The 23115-nt window shown below is 35.6% G+C and overlaps 1 protein-coding gene across 1 annotated transcript; it reads right to left on the minus strand.

Moving 5' to 3' along the window:
- Positions 1-201: 201 nt before the first annotated feature.
- LOC140169236 (hyalin-like) lies at positions 202-22475 on the minus strand. The gene is made up of 8 exons (XM_072192496.1): positions 22472-22475; positions 19743-19868; positions 18089-18205; positions 5888-5905; positions 4403-4423; positions 3330-3578; positions 2804-3046; positions 202-479 (listed from the first exon to the last, which is right to left on the minus strand). Exons 1-8 carry the CDS (start codon positions 22473-22475, stop codon positions 202-204), a joined length of 1056 nt encoding a protein of 351 aa, XP_072048597.1.
- Positions 22476-23115: the final 640 nt, after the last annotated feature.

The following is a 23115-nucleotide window of genomic DNA, read 5'->3' on the forward strand; positions in this document are numbered from 1 at the left end:
AGTCGCGATTCACTTCATATTTTCACAGAATGTGACTATTGAGTGTGGCATTTATAGGTTCTTGCATAAATATCGATTCTTTGCTTTATTACACTTTTTGGCTAACCCTGTATATTGTATAGTGCCGTAAAAGTGATATAAATTAAGTTCTTACATATTTGGCGCACAGACTGACTACTGATTAGTAAATGCCTAACATTTTTAATTGGCAATAACTGCTGTGTACCTACCAATAATTACTTTGACTATAAAGATACAGGTAGCCGAGTTAGAAGCTGTATCCTGCCAATTATATGTCACCTGAGTATCTCCAATATTAAATGTCCATCCTGGGTAATGGGTTGGGCTAGACTCTGCAGGGTTCACTGTTGCCCCAATATTTGAAGTGGCAGTTGGTGTTGTCCATGTGACAGTAACTCGTGATCCGTTAGCTGTTACCGTAATTGGTGAAGTAGGGCAGTTATTAACAGTAATAGGTTCTGAAATATCATGCAAAATAATTACATTTGATATTAGTCAACATAAATACCACAGAATCAGAAAAGTATCATTTTGATAAAGCACGAAGTAAAAGAATACATTTCACACAATGTGCTCTATTTACCAAGAGAGCATAACAATACCAAATACAGGGTTAAAATAAATAAAAACAGGTTAACCCTGCAGTTGGTTACACTTCCTATTTACACATGAACATAATCTTGTCTGTACATGTACATCTTACATACATGGCTCTAAATATCCGGGTTTTTTATGTGATGGACAGCATAAAGAATTTTAAGAGATTCCTTAAGGGGTGTGGTATGAACGTTTGGACAGTATTTATTGTGGGACATTAGAGCACATTAGACATATCGAATTGCATTCTGAATACGAAGAATGTCCTTCTGATAACAAATAATTTTGATTTTTTGAAATTCGCAATGTAATACACATTTTATGGCAAATCATTAAAAATTGATATTTTTGATATTTAACAGTACTTGAAGTAAATTTATAAATCTGATGATTTATACTTAAAGTGTATGTAGGGGGATGAAAAGCCGACGATCAATTGAAAATGTTGACCTTTCGTATTAAAGAAATGGATTTTTTTTCCCAAAACACCAAAAAAATATAGGTCTTTTTGGGAAAAAAATCCATATCTTCAATATAAAAGGTCAAAATTTTCAATTGATCGTCGGCTTTTCCTCCAAGCTACATACACTTTAAAATATATCATTAGATTTATAAAATTTATTTCGAGGACTGTTATATATCAAAATTTGAAAAATATCAAATTTTAATAATTTGTCATAAAATTTATATTATATCGTGAATTTCAAAAAATGAAAATTATTTGATATCAGAAAGACATGCTTCGTATTCAGAATGCCATTCGATACGTCTGAGGTGCTCTCATGCCCCACAAAAAATACTGTCGAAACGCCATAAACGCTCATTCTAGATCCCTTAAAGAACCTAAATCCATATATTAGAAAGGGAAAACTTCCAAGGAAGCCAAAAGTGATATTTCAGACTCCTATTACATGTAGTAACTACTTGAAATATTTTAATCAGTAATTGTAGGGTTATCGGGAAGGTTATTTGTAAGTCCATTTAATCTAGAGACAGAATTCTGAAACAAACTTAAATTATAACTGGGTATTGACTTAGAGGCTGTGCAATAATTATGAGCCCTGGGGGAGGGTAAAATGGGGGGGGGGTCAAGAATTTTTTGGCGACCCGAAGGGGGGGCAAGCAATTTTGGCAAGCCGAGAGGGGGAGCGATATTTGGCACGCATTCATGGGCGCCTTTTTAATAAAACGCTCTAAAATGGCTTTGGAAAACAGTACGGAAGCGCTTAAATATGCAAATTTTCCTGCTCGCTGTGCTCGCAACACACATCTAGACCATTTAAGGTTTGCAATTTGGGATCCCAAAATTTTTTTTTTTTTTTTTTGGGGATTTTTGGCGGGTCTAGAGGGGGTCAAGCGAATTTTGGCGGGCCGAGAGGGGGGGGGGGGGCAAACGATTTTTGGCGAACCGTTTGGAAATGTTACCCCCCGGGAGGATTATAATTATTGCACAGCCCCTTACGCACCATAAAACACTCATTAATAAATTCAATTACATGACTCAAATTGCTGTAGTTCAACATTTCTACTTTACTCATTGACGATGTTACATGTTTATAAACATCAGCAAATTGGTGTAAAATGTGAATAATGATAATGCAATTGTAGAAAAAGCGGGAAAACAAGTTTGTTAACTTCGGCAACAATCCATCAATTTCTGTCTGATTGCTGACACAAGAGGGTGCTATTATGTCGCCACCAAATCTAAATTTAGCCCCTTGGGCAAATACTTGAAAACCTAAACTGACACTAATAATATAAAAGACAGAGATAAAAAGAATTGATCGCGTCTGATGTCACTGTCAATTACGATCCTTGATTGGTTTACACAGTTTAATAGCCGGTAAAAGGAAGGACGATTTATCTGGTGCCGATCGTAGAAAAGGAATAGCAGAAAATGGCGAAAAATTACGTACATTTACAAGGCAAAAGCAAACTTTCTAGGCATTGTTGACACGGTACCTTCGCGAAAGAGAGTTTCCTACTATAAAGACCTAACCTTTGAGATGGTTTGTATGTTTGAAGGTGCAAAATTAACAATAAGGCTATACCGTCGGTTATACCGCCGCATTCAGCATCACAACACTTGTAAACAAACCGTGCTCGAGTTTGATTGACAGATGACGTCAGACGCGATAAATTCTTTTTTTATCTCTGTCTTTCATTATAACTGCTGTGTACTTACCAAAATCCACACTGACTGTAAACATACAGTTAGCAACGTTAGAATTTGTATCCGTCCAATAGTATTCCACAACAGTGTCTCCAATATCAAATGAGGATCCTGATGAATGAGTTGAGCTATGAATGTTAACTGTCGCCCCAATATTTGATGTGGCTGTTGGCGTTGGCCATGTGACAGCAACAGCTGATCCAGTAGACGTTGCCGTGATTGGTGAAGGAGGACAGCTATTTACCGTGATAACGCCTGGAAATTTGTACATAATATTTCAATATAATTTTCATACTCCTAGTTGATGAAAAAATGTCACGGTTTTACAATTTTCATGATTATTTTGTTAAGCAATCATGAAATTTGTGTATAGATTTACTTGATCATATGACAAATGCAGGTATCCCACTTTCCTTTATTAGCACAAGTGAACATAGGCTGAATAAAAGAGTCTTCAGAACACAATTATGTGGAAAGTATTACTTATCCAATTTTTAAAATCCAGGAATCACAATTACCAACATTTAATAGTGCTCACCTGCTGTTTGTAGTCTGATCCAAAACTGACATGTAGCATAGACACCTGCAGCATCTTGCCACTGGTATGTCACTTGTGTGTTTGAATCGAATGTGAATATGGCGACACCTGGTTGATGAGATTGGTGGGAAATGCTAGCCCCTCCATTTGTGGAGGTTGCTGTTGGTTCTATCCAAGTTGCTGGGCCATCACCAGTCGCATCAATTGGAATGTAACCCACACCAACAGGACAGTTACTCACTGTGTACACTGGATAGTAGTAAAACAAGGAGATTAGTTAATTATATGGTGTGTGCAAAATATGCGTCTGCCAAATTATATGATCAGGAAAGGTAAGTTTGTGACGAATCATAGGAATAGATGGCGAAATTACCCTCACTTAGGAAACCTAAAATTTGATGAACTTCTATAATTAAATAGCTTTTATCAGGAGGTTGACCCTCTCCCTCCTTGAAACGTGAATGAAATTCACAACCGAAATATCAACTTTGAGTCCGTCTCCAATTAACATATGAAAAGACTTTGTTCCTGACCAAAGGATCATTCCATGCAAGTACGAGCAACATTCGTCAATTTCCGTTTCGACCATATTCGTAAAGTAACCTCTAATGACCCCTAGATGATATTTGATCTCACAGCTGTTGACATCCATCACACATGTTATTTTACTCCAGGATCATTGTGTCCAAGTCCCATTGAAATCCATCAAAGCAGATGGGAGAATTGATCAAAAGAAGCACTGGGTTAGTATTTTTTATTAGAACACAGATGCATACATTTATATATTGTCTGTAATAAATACCCCGGGCGTGCAATTTTTCGAAAGGGGCGTTTATTGGATGCAAATGTTCACTACAAAAGCTTAAAAAATAAGAACGATATCAAATGTTCCACTTTCGGTTCCTTTCTGGGTTCAAATCCAATATATACTTGAAATATTTTGGAATGGAGGAGAATTGTGATCAATTCATGGACTGAACAAGTACAAAACTACATGTTTGGCTTATTATTTTAGAAGCATACGTAATTAACATGTAAATTAATTGTTCCACTCATCACACGCATACACTTACCCCGGTTGTTATCAGTGACAGCTGCAAAATGAAATAAGACAAAGAATAGATCTTCATGAATCACAAAGAAAAAAGTTTTACAGCTTTCAATATCTTCAGCCCGGGGATCTTTGGTCCATATGTGTTATCACAGATATATCGAACTTAAGCTGACCATCGTTCACACTGCCACTATCCCTGACAGCGTCTACCACTACTTGTGCCGACGAAGTTCCGCCCGGCGTACGTCTGACAATGTGAACACATGGAGCTGAAATACACTCCATTCCCATTGCTTTAATGTACGCATTGGCTTCCAGTTGCCCCAGGGGCTGGTTGGTGACTGGGAGAAAATGAAGGAAGGGATGAAGAGAGGAAACAAACAATCAAAGATGTTGTTTGCTCCCTTCGAGCTTCAGGGTGTAAAGAGGTCGGACTTTAGTTTGAATTCCAGAGGGAGGATATCTAGAGACACAGACATCAGAAAAGAAGGGAGGGGCCTGAAAAACGGAGCGTTTATCGCAACATAAGAAACAAACGTCGGACCCTATTTTTATTTATCATTATTATAAAAACATTTATTATTATAAAAACATTTATATGGTGCTCCACAAAGCACACGGCGTCGTACAAGAAAACATATACAATAAACAATTCAAGCAAAAATACAAAGCAATTCTAACAATTGAAGCAAAAATACCAAAACAAGCAGCAATACTAATCTGGATAAAGATGAGTTTTGAGCATGCGCTTGAACCCAGACACCGACTCCTCCTCTCTGATCTCTGTAGGGAGCTAATTCCATATTTTGGGAGCACCTATGGCAAATGAAGCAAGATCTGATAAAGTAGATCAATCACGTATCCTGGAGCTTGACCATTATTCGATTTGAAAATGTACAGAAATAATTTTAAATGAACCGGAAGCCAGTGAAGCTCGTCATGCAAGCTGGCAGAGGGCTGTTTCCGTCCACAACTAAAAACCAGAGGCGCGCAGCTTTATCCTGGCCTTAAACCACTACTGAAATATATTAATTGAAGCGGGTAAGATCAGATGAGGAACGAGGCCGAGATCTGAGGCCGAGCGCAACAATACTATTCAAGAGATGAATTGGATCGATCAGGTAACCTGGAGCTTGAGCATTAATGTATTTAAAAATGTACAGAAGTAATTTGAAATGAACCTTTGGTTTAACAGGAAGCCGGTGAAGCTCGACAAGCAAGCTGGCAGAGGGCTGGTCCCGTCCACAACTAAAAACCAGGCGCGCAGTTTTATCCTGCCCTTAAACCACTACTGAAAAATATTAATTGACTGCAAAAATAAAAATCCTCTATTTCTCTGTGGCACAGGCACTTCAGTTTCCCCGGGCAGTTTCAAAAATAAGAGTTGCTCTAGCCACATTATTAATAGTGATTGTGTGCTTCGAACACTGATCTCAAAAAAATGGTGGATATCAGCATTCTTCCATTAGTATTTTGAGAAATTGAGAAGGAATGAATTACTTACTTGCATTAGTTTCACCTGCTGTTCAGAAGAGAATGAAAAATAAAACAAAAGCATGTACCATTATAATAAATTGTCAAATTGTGGATAATTAAAAACTGAGTTTTTCTTTATACCACTTTTAGCCCATTTTGCCATTCTTAATTCACATGGACTTCAAACTTGAGGTTGAGTACATTGATTGAACATTACGGTGCAATATTAATAACAATACAATAAATATTATATTCTAACAGTCCACTTTGAAGTAAAATGGTGCAGAGCTTACTAAAACACATGAATCAAGACATTAATTATCACACACTTTCGTAAACATCCATTCCTTCCTATACGACAAGCAAATTTGATGGAAAATTAGTAACATTTTCAAGGAATTTAAGGTCCATTTTAGAGCAAATAATAAAGAGTAGATATACGTGCAGTGTGCAAATGCCAAGTAAAACATTGATGCAAACATTTTGTATTAAACTTGTATTAAAATTATTTGTAACAGCCCTGGAATTACGAATGATTTCTTCAGATGCAAAAGTGCACCTCGGTTTTCAATTCCTTCAATATCGCAGGCCTCGAACCTCAAAATATCTTTTTGAGTACGGGGCTATTTTATTTTATTTTTTATTTTATTAGTTCTTATTTTGCCTGGGGAAACCCCATCAGTGCAAGCACTGTTTTTCAGGGGTGCCCAGGGGTCAAACAAAATACATCAAAATCTTTTAAACACATACATTAAAATTAAATATGAAATACAGATAATAAGATAGAATTGCACATGTATACAACATACTTAATAAAACACTATGTAAAAATACATTTAAATACCCATGCCAGCTGGGATTACATTAGATGCACATAATTATAGTGAAGGAGCATATTAAATATCAAAATTGCACGAAGAAAAGTAATGAATAAAAATGGTGTTATGAATATAAAATATGCTTGAATGCTCCGAGACTTACTGGAAGGGGATTTTTTGCTATTTGAGGTAATTCATTAAAAGACAATCATGAGTAGGTCTATACGGAGTATAAAATTTAAAATGAATTGGTCAGCACGAAGGCTTGAAATTTTTAGTAGATTTGGCGATTTTAGTTACGAAATGCGACATACTTTTTTTTAAAGGGCTACTTAATCATTATTTGGGGTTTGACGTGGCAGAAAAATAAGTGAAAAAGCTGCATCGCAATGTTTGCATCCAATTTTACTTTTATCTTTTTCATAAACTCAAAATACATTTTAGCTACATCTTTTTACCCTTACCAAATATAATATAGAGACTAAGAATCAGGAGCAGTATTGATGTCCAGTTGGTCATGTTGACCATTTGTACCTTCTTTAACTTTCTGAAATATACAAAAAAACATATGACAAACAAGGACATTGACGAAATCTTTATAGTTGCTAGACATTTGGCAACTCGGTGAATGCCAAAATACCTACCTTCATGGTCGAAGAACTGGAAAAATGCGAAACAAGCAGGACTAAAGAATATTCGCGCTTGAAAAAAAAAAAAGCAACTAGAGGAATATTTGAAAGGAATGGCCAAATTATTTTAATAAGACTTCCTTAGTTGTTTTACAGTGCTGCTGTGATGTGCCCTCAGTAATTTAATTTGATGATTTATCTTTGTTTACAAAGTTACATGAGTGATGACATTTTGGGGGAATTGCCCTCTCAAATTGAGCAAAACAAGTTGAATCATATCTAATTTGGAATATTTGGAAACCCCCTGAGGTTGTAAAGGGAAAGTGATGTAATGGAATTCCCCTAAGGAAGCGATGTAATGAGAAAGGTTAATGTTATAATTAAGGCTTGGGAATTCCCACAGTATTTGACTATTAATATTTGGGGATTTCCAACTGCTTGGTATATAAGAAAAGGTAAACATATTTCTTCACAGTTTATAGTGTTGATCTGGGCTAGCTGGCTAATATGCTTACAGTCCAATTCCTTCAAAGAAAGGAAATTTGCGAACCAGAATTAATTTAAGTAGTCAATGCACTACTACCTGTCAGTGTTGTCGGAGAAGATCTAGAATACGTCAAAGAACGTACTTCTTCCAAGAAAGGAAAATATATTATTCTGCCGATTTGCTGAAGTCTGGTTAAAGGAGCAACACAACTGTCAAAATAAGTGGGGACAACTGCATCGCAGTCCTGCTTCCTGAAGATATTGTGTGAAAGGTGGAAAGCAGCGCAAGGAGTTAAGTTTAGAGGGCAGCGCAAGGAGATAGCGCCAGGAGAAAGCAACGCCATACTTGTGTGAGGATTTCATACGCAAGGATATTTATAAATGCAAGTGATCACTGGACTTCGCTGATTTTCGCAGGACAAGTGAATAAGGATATATTACATCAGCCGTCCAGATCATTGCAAGAACTTTATGATCGCCAAGAAAAAGAATGCTGGCTAAGTACAAAATAGATAAAGAGTGATTATATTTGATTATTGTGTATGTGCATTTGTTGTCATATATTGTACCAATGATAACGTGCTTTCAGTTAAAGACTTAAGATTTTGTTAGCTTAATCAAACAGTGCATTTGTGTTGTGCATTCGTGTGAGTTCGGGTAAAAGGTGATTTTGGCCTTGAGTCAAGTACGACTCGTAACACTTCATATACACGCTGTATGTAAATGATTGGTACCCATCCATTTTGATGTTTATTGAAACCCCTGCGTCTTCTAAATGCAACATTAGATGCTTTCGAAATGTTCAGAATGAATAGCTTCTGACTTGTTATACAATTTGGATCTTATGTTGAATTTTGATATCTCAGATTCATCTATTATCAATTACAACAGACGGGTGCTAATCATTTGGATACAGCTTGTATACCATTTTTCACTCATGTCACTTTTCTCCTTCATCATTATTTTGATGATGAGTTCCTAGCTGGCTAAGTTTAGCCTAGACTCTGCCATAGTCGAATTTTATTAAAAATATGTTATTATTAGTCATGATGAACCCATTTCGTTGAACTCAAAATTATACTGATGTTTATTAAAATTAAAGTATTCAATAGTAAAATGGTCATAAAGAGTTTAAAATATCAGACGATTAGTGACAATAAAAGTAATTGAATGCAACATTATCTTGCATAATTATAACGGCTCACTTTAATACTGAACAATTCTGATTTTGGAATCTACCAGTTTATTGATAGCGAACCCCGAAAACTCGACTATGAACTTTGAATTGTAAGCAGAACTTTACCCCCTGGACTGTGCTATCTAAAAACACACTGTCAAGCATACTTGTTTATCAGTCCATTAACCACAATTACGCGCTAGATGTTTGATGAGAGATTAACTTTCGCGTCAACACGCCGCAATTACCACAGACAGTTGTTTACGGTGTAGTTAATGGTAATGGCGCGGGCCCAGACGATTTAAACCATGATAGCGAGGTATGGGCGACCAATCACATGGCAGATCCATTTAAAGATGCATTACATCATGGCCAATTTTAGTCTCCATAGAGTCCCGTGTTAAAAATCTTAACCGCAAGGCAATGTCAGTAGTCCACTTGGGAAGCTAACAAACAGAGGGAGTAGGGTGACTGATCAGATGTGAAAATCTGTTGTGCACACATTAATTAAATCAGAGTTTTAAGCTTAAATACAATATCCAGAGTATGCACAATGGGCAAGTGGACTACGGGGTAGTCTAAATTTAGCCCAGTGTTGAGAGAACTGAGAATGACCTTTACTGCAACATGCAAACATAGTGGCAAGGAATCGGTGGTTACCGTGCCGTTTTGAGAGTTGGATTTCCTATGGGGCCGACGACCCAATTTCTACAGCGAAAGTTTACTATTAAAGAAAAGCCTCGAAATCGGACTGATCACACTTTGGAAGCGTCCCTCGACAAAGATTAAAGGATGTGAATACATAACTGACAAACATCAGATGATTTAAAGCAAGCAAATATTAGTTCCCAGCAAACAAAAACGTTTAAAACGTTTTAATCAAGTTATATTTTGGGTTTTGGTTTAGGTAAAAATGTTTTAATAACTTTAAATGTCGGGTTATATGAAGGTCATTTTAAAACATTTTATATGAAAACACACAGCAATAATATTTTTTAAATGTTTTTAAAATATTATTGTAAACTATTTTTTGCAAACAGTTTTTGCCAAATATTTTCTCAACATTATGTTAAAATATTTGCAGTAGGTTATCAAAAATGTTTTTTAATGTTACGAAAACGTTTGAAACCCTTTATATAACCCGACATTTAAACATTTATTATACGTTTATAATCTTTTGCAAATGATGTCGAAAACGTTTTATGTTTGGGTTAGGCCAAGTGGCGTAGATTTCATTTTGACATGGGGGATGGGGTTGGAAAAATTGCCTTGCAGTATAGTGAATCCAGCACCTATTGGCGACAGAATAAGTTTATAGTATAAAGGGATGCGCGCATGAATAATTTTGCAATATTGAAGCTAAAATGGTGAAATATGGTGCAAAATATGGTGAACAAACTCGCGCAAAGAGCGCACAAATTAGCACTTGTTGTGCCAGGTGCACATGAAAGCTGTACACAAAAGCGGAAGAGAGAACTTCATATTTGTACGACAATATATTAATGAAACATACTCGTGATGTTCTTTCCAACATATTCGTCATAAACACGCCGAATACGCAAAATTACTGTTCTGAAAAACCATTCCATAGGTCCTTCTAAAAATTGAGAAGTTCGTGAGCACTCATTTGAATGTATTTTATAGAAGTGGGTGTGTACCAATTATTTGTAATACACCGTTAGAACACTGTTTAATATTTCGCTGTTTAAAAGAATGTTGTTCAGAAAAGTAAACAGAGTTGTTCAAAGTCAAAAAATTCGGCGCTTGATTGATTTAAACAACAACAAGTGTTTAAAAATGCTGATTTAAAGCCAAATCGGTATTTTAAACAACGAGTTGTTTAATATTAGGCTATTTGCATTATCCAAGATGGCCGTTTTGACAAGCATGCACGAGTGAAGAGAAGTAAAGTAATTTTATTGAACTTTATATTGGTGGGTGTACAAGTTTTAGGTCTGTGTCGCTCTGTATTTAAATAAATATCTGCAGTGGAAGACATTTTGTGATCCACGTGTGGTTAAAAACTGATACTATGCCTGTATCTTAAAACACAGTAAGCTTGTACAGGTAAGCTTATAGTTTATAGCAATATTATGCTAAGGTTATCTAACCACACAGATCACAAAATCGCATTCAGTTTTAGCAGCAGCATACATGCATAGAATAGCGAACGAATTCAATATAAAACTTGTACACATACAAGTAAAATTTTCGATAAAGCGTAAACAACATTCACCGAATAAAAACAGTTATTTGTTGATCAATTTTCAAATAACTGTTGGGCGATTCACCTGGTACCTTGTGGTTGTTTAAAATTTTTAACAACTTTTTTATTTTATTTTTTAACAGTTACGTGCATGTTCTGAAACAATCGATATATTCCTCAAAACAGGTATTTACAGCTATCCGGCTTTATGCTAAATGCAAAAAGTGTCAAATCCTGCACAAAAGTCGTGTTCACACGGTCGGACTTAAGTGAGTTAATACCGATAATAAGTGACTTATAACAGGTAATAATGACTTATTACCGGTTATAAGTGACTTAAGTCCGATCGTGTGAACACGACAAGCCTAAGGCTATAGAATGTATGCAATAAACCAACCGGAACGGTGTTACAATTGAAATGGCAGCCATGCTAGCGGATAGTTCTAAGATAACTTAAGATGACAGAGGGACAGTTCTCTAGATCGATTCCACAACCATTCATACCTATCACGCGTTTGATTGTATTATCATGCGAATTTTCCCGCGGTACCTTATGGAGGACAGAATTTTATTTAAATGAGGATGACTCTGTCATGAGTGACGTCGTATTGCATACCCTCTATAGATTCGAAAAGTCGTTGTTAGTCATTCCTATAATATTGAGCAAAAATCGGTTGAAAAAGGTTGAAATCGAGGATTTAAAGCAGAATTTTGTGACGAGGCACTCACAATACGCCATAGAGGTATTGGTTTTAGCCCCTGGAGTGTATCTATCGTCTCATATAACGGGCGACATCATTATTTTAAGTAAAACAACGAGGCAAAGCCGATTGTTTTACGCCAAAAGTAATGATGTTGCGTGTTATATGAGACGATAGATGCACGAGAGCAGCTAAAAACAATACCTTTATTCTCATTCTTAAACACTTCAATTCAAATAGAAATATCATAAGTATTACAAATGTTAATCAAATTAAATCCTACATTTTATAAGGAACTACCTAGGGCTTAAAATCGATCAGTCCCGTTGTTGCTATGCGCCTCCGATTGGTTCAAATAGCGAGCACGCGTATCGCGTTGATGCACACACGCTGACCCGTGTGATATCGTGTCATATAACTCGGGTAAGAACCAATGAGACTGCAGGAACGTTCCCAAGTGTTTAAGAATACATTATAGAGCATTTAATATAGAATGCGGGGTTTCCAGTTGTACTATACACTAGATCAACTTGATTTGTACAGCTAGGTATACGATTCGCCTTTTTGTCAAATTCATTAATCGCATTTAGGCGCGATTCAAATCCCAATTTCAATATCTACGTCGAGGATTCGGTAAGATATATCATTAATTTTTGGTGGAAATAAAAGATCACCTGGAACATAATCATAAGCATACAATAAGCTCAATTTGCTCAAAATTGTCAATTCGTATGGGCCATTCTGATTAATGTAATACATGTAGCTGCGAAGATTTTGCCAAAAAGTCAATTCAATTCGTGTAATTTTTCTTAATATTTTACACTTACCTCTATTGGATGAACGATGCACCATAACTGTCTCATTCCCTCAACATGGCGGCGGTTTAGTTACGTGGATATTGTGCTTCAACGTCCTTGTAAAATGCATTTGACCGTAAGAAATCGAACTTGAGCTTTATACGTTCACATGTACTTTGTTGCTTACCGTTAAAAAAAGGGAAGCGCATGACCGGTCAACCAACGTATGCAATAACAACTGAAGAAGAGTGCTATCTATGCTTGTGTGAATCAGTTTAAACTTAACCCAAATTATGAAGCGCATGATTTAACAAAATATTGATTCTTTGTATTTTTCACTCTTCACACTTGACCCCCACTTCAGAAAGATAATTATTTCCGTCTGATTATATTTTACGTTTTTTATGTTCCTTTTAAAAATTAAAATAATGATTACATATTTTTATTGCTTCTGAGACTTTGAATGTATCTCTAGGCCCCACGATGGTATCAATAGATGTTATGTGCGTGTACGTTTTGCAGCGTGATCTGTAATCTGTACAGGGTAATGTGCTGTCTTTTTGTTGTCTGTTTGTATACAGTTCTTTTCCACATACCTACGTAACCATTCGCTTTGATGATTTACTAATATGTGACTGTACACCACGAATGAGCCGTAAAGTCGGCCCGATCAATTTTGTTTTCTTTCGTGTTTAGAAAATATATATCCTAAGCTTTAAAATGGTATATCATTTGACTTCAAACGATATCCAGAAGCGGGGTTATGGTTTGTTGAACTTTGCTCCTTGTGACTGGGCAATACCAATGAGCCGTAAACTCGGCAAATTCTATTCTGAGTTACAGTGTAAAATGTGCGTGAAGGTCGTGTTTATAGGTATCTCAATTCGGTGCAGCACGTATCTCATCAAACCACTGCGCTAGTCCAAATATGTGAAACACTGCGCTAGTCCGAATATTCGTCGGACTAGCGCAGTGTTTTACAGATTTGGACTAGCGCAGTGGTTCACAAATTCGGACTAACGCAGTGGTTTGATGGTGTTCAATTTCGGACTAGCGCCGTGCTATTTAGACTTAAACATATCGTCATGAACACGGCAGAGTACCGAATACGCAAAATTGCTGTTCTGAGTAAACTGCGTTTGAAAATATTGGTACCATTCCATTGGTCCTTCTAAAAATTGAGAACATTCGTGAGCACTCATTTGAAATGTATATTATAGAAGTGAATGTCAACCAATTATTTGCAATAATTGCATGTTCTGAAACAATCGATATATCCCTCAAAACCGGTGTTTACAGCTATTCGGCTTTATGGTACCGGTAAATCCAAAAAGTGTTTGCCGCTGCGGAAAGAGTTGTATGCGGGACGAATCAGCATTCAACTACGTGTAAACTACAGCACTAATTCTTGCTTTGGGGCTTTTATGTAAGAAATACTGGTTGTCCTAAAACTATAGATTTGTTATTTTTAGTTATATATAACACTGCCCAACACAGTTTTTGGTGACTTTGGTTTGAGAGTTGTTTTTAGGTAATTTTGAGTCGCTGATTTCAAATATAGCATTAGTCTTTGCATATCACGTCATATTTTAACTCTATGGTATACCACCGCTTATATGAGAGGGTGTATTGCCCGGGTCCATAAAGTTACTAAATCACATGAACCCAATTCAAAGTCAAAAGGTAGATGCCTTATTCTAGTCATTCTGAACCAGAGCATTTATATTTTGTATACCTGTAGGTTTTCTAATTGATGTTTTGAAATCTGATTGTATAACAATTAAATGCATGACTATATGTCATATAGAAATATACAAGATTCCATGTGTTTCAGAGCTCCATTATGTGGTGCACAGCATCATGGGAAGGTATGATTGTCTGCTATTAAGCTGTATTTATCAGTCCAATTCCACTTAATGTACACTATTTTTAAGACAAAGGCAAAAAGTATAACTCATCCTGTCCTTGCTTATTAAACATATGTGTCCTAAATAGTAATTCATGAAATTTCACCATTTGTCATAGAAAAACACTTGACCTGCTAGGGAAAAACTGATGTCATATTTGAAATCAGCGACCCCAAATTAGTTAAAAACAACTCTTAATCCAAGTCACCAGAAAAAAAGTTAAATTTTGTTGGCCAGTGATATAGTCATCCTCGTAATATTTAGTGAAAACTGCGGTTTAAATCAAGGATTTTAGAGTAGAAATGACAATATTGGCATATATTTTGTGTATCATGTGATTTCCCAACATAATAGAGATATCGTGAGGGGAATGTTTGTACTTATTTTGGTATCACTGAATAGAGGATACCTATAGGTTACATACCACTAATAGGCCTTGGCGATATATGTAAATACGACGAGTAACTATTTGTTTGCATGGCATCTGAAAAGACTGCATTAAAATCGCTGAAATTTATCAAGTTATATAGCCAAGAAGTACTTTTTAGGGTTTGATGATTCAAAATGGTATATTTTCTCTCATTATATGACATTTTTGTTGTAATAGTACCATAATTCATACGCGCGGCTTCAGTTTTTAGTAAATATTCACCCTACCATATTGTTACTTTCAGCATCGAGGGCGCACTGCCATTTTAAGGTGTTTAGTTTTGCGGTTCAGTGCGTTAAAACAAGAAAAGTCTCAGTTCAACCTATGTTGAGTTTTTGATCATTTGGCATCTAAATCATATAGTTTCAGCTGATATTAGTGGCATTTAACTGTGAGAGTTCTGAATATGAGAAAATTCCACCTGAAATTATCCATTTTCCCATTGAAACCCGTGTAAAACATAATTAGTGGTATTTAACCTATGGCTACCCATTGGTATCAAATACAATAGTATAGGACATGTAATATAGAAAATTTGGAGTTTTCAGCTCTATTATAAAATTGATTTGTACACCTAAGTATACGATTAGTCTTTTGGTCAAATTCATTAATCGCGCTTAGTCGCGACTCGTCCAAATCGCCATTTCAATATACGTCGGGAAGTAAGATTTATCATTATGGTGGAAATGAAAGATCGCCTGATACATAATCACAAGCATACAATAACTCAATTTGCTCAAAATGCTCGATTAGTCATTCTGCCGAATTCATAGCGATATATACATAAACATGATAATAAGAATATAAGAAATATATTTTTTACAAAATGAAGAAATTAAACATATATTTTACCAAATGAAGGAATTAAACATGATACAACACAATATGCAACAATGTATTATTATACAAAACTTACAGACCAACTGCATTTTTAAATTCACCCAAACTCATTGAATAAAAAATTGACACGAATATTGGGAGGAAGCTTGTTCCAAGCTATAAAGGAAAATTTTCTTTCCAGAAGAGGTTTTCCATATTGGAACAACCAAACTGTTTTGCGCTTGGCCCCTTGTGCATTTGGAATGTGTAGAATGAGTGAAAATAAAATTTGAAGAAAGATACTCAGGAGCAATGTGTGTGAGACATTTAAAAGTTAAAATAAGTAATAGTTAGGGGAAAAAGTTCACTTTGGTGACCACTCTCTGGCTAGTAAGGTTTGACGATTGATTCTTGGATTTCTGGGTGAAAATGATGCCGTAATTATGTCAAACTAATGTCAGAATCGGAATCCTTGCACTCGACATATCCGAAAAAGTGTCTTTGTGCATGATTATAGGTGCTCTGGTTCAAAACTTAAATTTTGGCCTCTAGCGAAAAATGCCGGGATTTTCGCGAGGGACATGGTGGCTAATTTTTTTTCTAAATGGTCCATAGAAGACGAATCAATCGTCAAACCTTACTAGCCAGAGAGTGGTCACCAAAGTGAACTTTTTCACCTAACTATAATTGATGCTCCTATCTACAGCCAAGTTTAACCCAGTCCAGGTCTTTCATCATACTGACCACTGAAGTTCTGATGTCTGCATAGAGCAAAAGACGGGCCAGCCTATTGTGCAAAATCTGGAGCTCATTATTGTGACAGGCACTGAAATTGGACCAAACAGAACTGCAGTAGCCAAAATGAGGAAATTACATGGAAGGTAATGCTTTACTCTACGAAGACTCCTATACGTTTAGATATGTTAGAAGATAAATAATAAAACATGTTCATTCCATGATAGGTGTGAATCAAAGGTAACTCCTAAATATTTATACCTTTCAACTCTTTCAATTTTTTCAATTCCATGGACAAGGGAAACATTGTTAAACTTGTGAAGCATTAGTTTAGTTTTCTTTATTTTTAGCAATGTTATTCATGTTAGCATTAAGATCATTTTGCGAATATTAGGATCAGATGAACTAAGTAAAAGAGTTGTATCATCTGCATACATCACGTACTTACAGTTAGAATTTATAGATTCAGGTAGAGAATTAACAAATACAATGAATAATAATGGTAATATAAATATTAGCATGTCCTATTTTAAAACCTTTTGATAAAGAACCATTAAAATCAATAAATCTATCCTTGAAGGGTAGTTCATCATTGGCTATCCTGAAAAAACAATTGTCACAAAACCAGTTACATGTGTGAACAGAATTGTTTCCAATACATTTCACAGGAAAGTTAAGTTCACAGTTTTTACATTCTTTATAATCACATGTCTTAATTTTACAAGCACATTTATCACACACATTCAAATTTTGCGAATTCCTAATAAAACATTCATCAAAAGGAATTTGATTATTGGAATTTTTAAAGAAGCAGCAAGCACAGACCCAACTATTACATGAATCTACCTGGGAACTATCAATACAATGAATGTGAAAGTCAAGTGTGCAATTACTACATGTTACAAAATTAAACTTCTTTTTCTTAACAAGTTTGCGAAGACATGTACCACACGATGACTTATTACCTGTACATGCAGACCCATACAAGTATTGATTGGGCTTGTATTTTCCAAAACCACTTGAGTTCAAGTGCCTATTATTGTCATCAACATTTGTTGGAACATAATTAATATTACATTTAATTTACGTATATAATATACAATCAGGATTCAATGCATGTTCAATACTGTTAATATATATTATCAGAAACTTTACCCTTTGTAGTATCCTTTGTTTTGTTCATGGAGTTAATATAATAAAGTTTTATATCACCTTCATTACCAGTGATATTGTTTGCGAAACTTTAAAAAATTGCACACGCCGTGTACATTATGTTGAACATGGCATTTCATATTAAATCACGCTTCCTTGATATTAACAAAACCACGCACGATTTACAGTTTATCAACACTAAATAAATGCATGCAAGCAACTCGTATATAGAATATGTGAATGTGCAATGAATAGGCACCATGACTTGGAAACATAATATTAAAGAGAATAATGAACCATATTGAGAGGCTTCTTTCGTGACATAGTTACAAGGCTAATGGCAGCAACCTGCTGCATTAAAGAGTAACTTACCTGTGTTACACGTATCACCTTCATACCCAGTTCCACCACACAGACAGGTGAATTTGTTAATTTCATCTTGACATGTTCCTCCATTCTGACAGGGGCTACTAGCACACTCATCAATCTCTGTCAAAAAGATTAGCACATTTTTATAAGCTGATTAGCTTTGATTAGTAGTGTACTTGCAATCACAATAATGCATTGGTCGATTCTGTGACGTTTAAATTGTTCCATCATGCATGTATATCCACCATCCATAGTAGTACAATTATAAGCATAATGTAGCATTTGCTATGTTCAGACCTGAATTGTTACTCGAGTTTTAATAAATTATCACAAATATTTTCGCAAACTCGACTGATTGTCCAAACGTTACTTATCCCAATCTTAATCACAACCAGCAACAGGTTGATAATGACCACGACCCTATTGCACCTGGGGATAACTTCTTTAAGCTGTGTGGTCGTAGATATAAACTCAACTAAAAAAGTATCGAAACGATTATAGATGGTCAGATATATCGGAAACTGAATTATATAGCAACTTAAAGTTTTCTCCTGCGCATTTTGATACCTCTTTTTGATACCTCTTTTGTTGCTCTACGATATCATTTGGTCGAGTTATGGGCGCTTGAGTGGCTTCAAGTCGTATTTTGAAAGTTGCACCGACTTAAACCTCTCAAGCGCCCATAACTCGACCAAATGATATCGTAGAGCAACAAAAGAGGTATCAAAATGTGCAGGAGAAAGCGGCGCTTTTTATACATTAAATAGGTTTTTGCTATATATTTCAGTTCCCAATATATCTGACCATTTATAATCGTTTCGATACTTTCTGGGTTGAGTTTCGAAAGAAAGAGCACATTTTCGGTTGGTTTCAGAAACATTGCATAAATCGTGCTATTTTTCGCTTTGTCTTGCACTGGATTGTGCTTTTTACTGACTGCTCCCATTTGAACCAATCTCAATTTATTTTTCTTTGGCATGTTGGGTTCATTCCCCACATAATGACGTTATAATGTGAGCGCACCCTTGCAAAATTGAGAAATCCTATCTATGTAAAAAAGTATAGGCAAAATTGATCTTCGGCTAAATTAAATTTGATCATTTCATAGCGAGTGTATAGAAGAATCCAAATGTCACAGGTATACTTTTGTAGGTCCTGTATTCTTGAGTGATGTTGTAAAGAAGACTGAAACAACAACACTTTAATTTTTTAAAACGTACATAACTAATTAACAACAATAAATCAAGCAATTAACAATACCTAGTCTACCTTTATGGGTTCTATTGTGGGCAAACATAAAGTACATGTGTACTGGATGGTTTAGTGCCTCCCCCTTTACTTTGTTAAAAAGATACTTTGCTGAAAGACACTTTGCAGGTATTAAAAATAACCTAATAAAGATAACACTCCGTAGCATAAAAAAAGAAAAACCAATCACTACATTATATGTAGCGCATGCTGGCCTAGTAGCTAAGTAATCATACTCATGATTACAGTGTTAATGTTGTGGACATGAGTCAGATCACAACCAACGTGTTGTGTCTTTAGGCGAGGCATTTAACATTCACTCCACCTAAGTGTGCAATGGGAAGCAGTTACTAGATAAGTTTACAGTAGCAAATCATAATACCACACAATAAATCCGTATTTTACATACCATCAGCACATTGGTCTCCTTCGTATCCAGTGCCAGAGCAGTCACATGTGTACCCAGTTCCATCCATATCCAGATTGCAAACACCACCATTTTGACACGAGTTAGATGAACACGTGTCAGGAGGAGCTGAAAAGAAAAGCATGATAATGTATACCGAAGCTTTGTAAGCATATAATTATAAATTGTCTCTAGAGAGGTTTTTTCTCACCTGAACATTTTGTTATTTTTCCCCCATAATTTATAATAAAGATTAGTATTGTTTACTTATCAGGTTTAGTTCTTCTTGTAATTATTCTGATGTTATCTGTTTGATTTGTAGAATTTAGATTTTTTTATAAAATAATTGTAGACTAATAATAGAATTTTTGTCTGAAATTAAAACCTGTTTATTTCTGTTCCAAATACAAGAATTTGCAAAAGATTTCCCATTTTCTTGTTTTCATATTAAAAGTAATTAAAACTTCCACAGGGTGGAAGAGGATTGGGCGGTGGAGGATTAAGAGGAATAACTGTACAAAGTCTCCACGAATAATAATGCTACCAGGTGACACTCTGAAATGCCAAATTTGAAGAAAAAAAAGTCTGCTTTCTGTAATAAAAAAAAACAGTTGCAAACAGCCCTTTTTAAAGGTAAAATGCCTGCTTTTGTTCCGTAAAAACGTTAAGATCAACCCTTTAAAAAAAATTGTGTCAAAAGGTCTACTATTTTAGCCCCTACACACCCTTGAATAATTCCTGCCTACGGGCCTAGCGAGTGAAAAGATGTCCATATATCAAAAAGTCCTCCCCAGTTCCATTTCTATCAATGACCATTACTGCTTGACATTTAGAAGGCCTTTCTCCTCACTGGCTTCCTTGATGCACATCAAAATGGCCTGCAGTTCCTCTCTATACTGCTAAATTATAGACTCTAGTTTTTACTCTTATCATTTGTAGGGTATGATAGCACACTCATTTGCTATAAAAAATGATAACAAAATCTGATATTTGACGTTTTTCTTTTTCATTTCATAATTTAGCAAACCACTAATAATGATAGTGCCTTTAATGTGTTCAAGAGCAAGTAAAACTCATCATACCAAGAAGTGTAACTGTAAAGGTACATGTATCTGAATTGGTAGCATCATCAGTAGCTGTACATGTTACGGTAGTATCTCCAGTCGAAAATAAACTGCCTGATGTGGGAGAACAGGACACTGCAGGTGACGGATCAATATTATCCGTTGCAGTGGGATCTGTCCAGTGCACTTGGTTAGATGATATACCGTAAACGTTCGCCTAATGGCGCACCTGAGCTCATTTGCCTTGGGGTAAATTTCATGTACAAATAGTGAACTCCCTCCTCTAAAAATTCCAACACGAATTAAGGGTACATGCCCTTAATTGCTGGTGTGATTTTTATGGGAGGGCACTTTTAGTTTGTGTCTAAAATTCCAGTTATGTCAAGGGAGCCAATAGCGCCATTAGGCGAACGTTTACGGTATCCATGTTGGATGGGCAGTTGTTAAGTGATGGACTTTGTTGATCTGTTGTAAAAGATTTTTGAAAAAATACAGAACCAATCGTATAAACAGGTACATGTTGTGAATAAACCCTGTTGCAATTCCAATCGCGCTTTATAAATCGTCAACATTCGGTACACCAACACAAGAAAATTATCCCATCTCTTCCATTGACCACTAAAGAACTGACTGTCGCTTTTCATTACTGAAAGAAACTTGATGGCGCGAATTCTTATTTTTATGTTTAAACGGTTAGTGATTTTCATTTCCTAAACGTATAGTGCATTTGCGGTGGTTATAAGTGAAACGTGTAATTGAAGACACTCTTATCCTAGAGAATCAGAAAAAGGATATTATTATTATATGAAGTAAACGAATACATTTCACACAATCTGCTTATAATTATAAGAACCGAGCAAAAAATACCAAATAACAAAAATTAATAACAAAAAAAAAAAAGCAAACAGGTAAACCTGTTACTAACAGTAACAGGTCCTGAAATATTATGTGAAATAATGATGTATTATTGGTCAAAATAAATCTTATCTAATCAGGAAAGTAGCATTTGTTAACGTGTGAATTAAACGGATACAATTCACACAATGTACTTGGTTTTATAAGTGAGCCAAAAACCCAAATACAGGCTGTAAATAAATAAAAACAGGTTAGCTCTCTTAATTACCTGGCTTTTTAAAACAGGAAAATTACTGTGCATTTCTTACGTGAATGAACCAAAAAAAATCTTTAGAACATCTAGTTTGATGTGTAGGGCATACACAATTGTAAGATTAAGATTCCATCAAAAATTTAAATCCATATCTGGGAAAGACAAACCTTTAAGCAAACCAAAACTGATGTCAATTTAGTTCTTACATATTTGGCCCACAAACTGACTAATAATTGGTAAATGCCAAACATATTTTAAGTATAGGATAATGACCGCGGATTAGAACGTGAGTGAATAAGAATGGCCGCGGCGCGAAGCGCCCAGGCCATTCTTATTCACTCACGTTCTAATCCGCGGCCATTAACCGACTTAATACATCTATGACGTCGCGCTATTGTTTTAGCGCTCCATTATTTTCCACGAATGGAGTGTTATAGAACTAGGTTGCTCATTTACAAATTGATCAATTGCAGATTGATACCGTAATAATAACAATGATTGTGCAGGTGCACAAGAAAAATACATTGACTTAGCTTTAGGTAAAATTTCTATAGAATTACCCATCACGATCCAGGTGTTTAGTTCAAATCATCCGTAACCACCCTCTTGAATTACAAAGATTTAAAATGTTTGTTACACGAATTAAATAAACGTAGATTTGCAAAATCATTCAAGTGATTAGACCATCAATAGGTCTTTATGCCCACTTCTAATGTGTTAACTATTGAAGTAGCTGCGTTGAGGTCTCTATTTTGCATAATAAGGAAAATTGGCAAAATGGTCATAACAGTAGTGTACCTCAAGAAAGCTAGACCTGCCGCTATACCTGAGCAACCATGCAGTTGTGAACACTATTTTTTAGCTTCGTTGAATTTGAGTAATTGTAATGATGGAACTATTCCGAGGATATAATCGTTGATTCTCACAATTAAGGACTTAAATCAGGCATGATTCTTCTTTTGGCCGAAGAAAGGTAAGAGAATTGTAAATGTGTAAACTTTGTTTTATTTGGTTGGCCCTATTATAACCCATTTTACCTAGGCCTACATGTCCCTGAACTTCGGCGGTTAAAAAAAACCTTCGCCGCCCTCGCCGCGAAAAAAAAAAAGCCCAGACTTCAACTTCCAGTCCCCCTTACAAATCCAAAATAAAACCTAACACTTTCATTCCCTTTTCAAATAATCGCACTCTAAAGTCACTTACA

Source organism: Amphiura filiformis, chromosome 1 (assembly GCF_039555335.1).
Source record: "Amphiura filiformis chromosome 1, Afil_fr2py, whole genome shotgun sequence".
NCBI classification, from domain to species: domain Eukaryota; kingdom Metazoa; phylum Echinodermata; class Ophiuroidea; order Amphilepidida; family Amphiuridae; genus Amphiura; species Amphiura filiformis.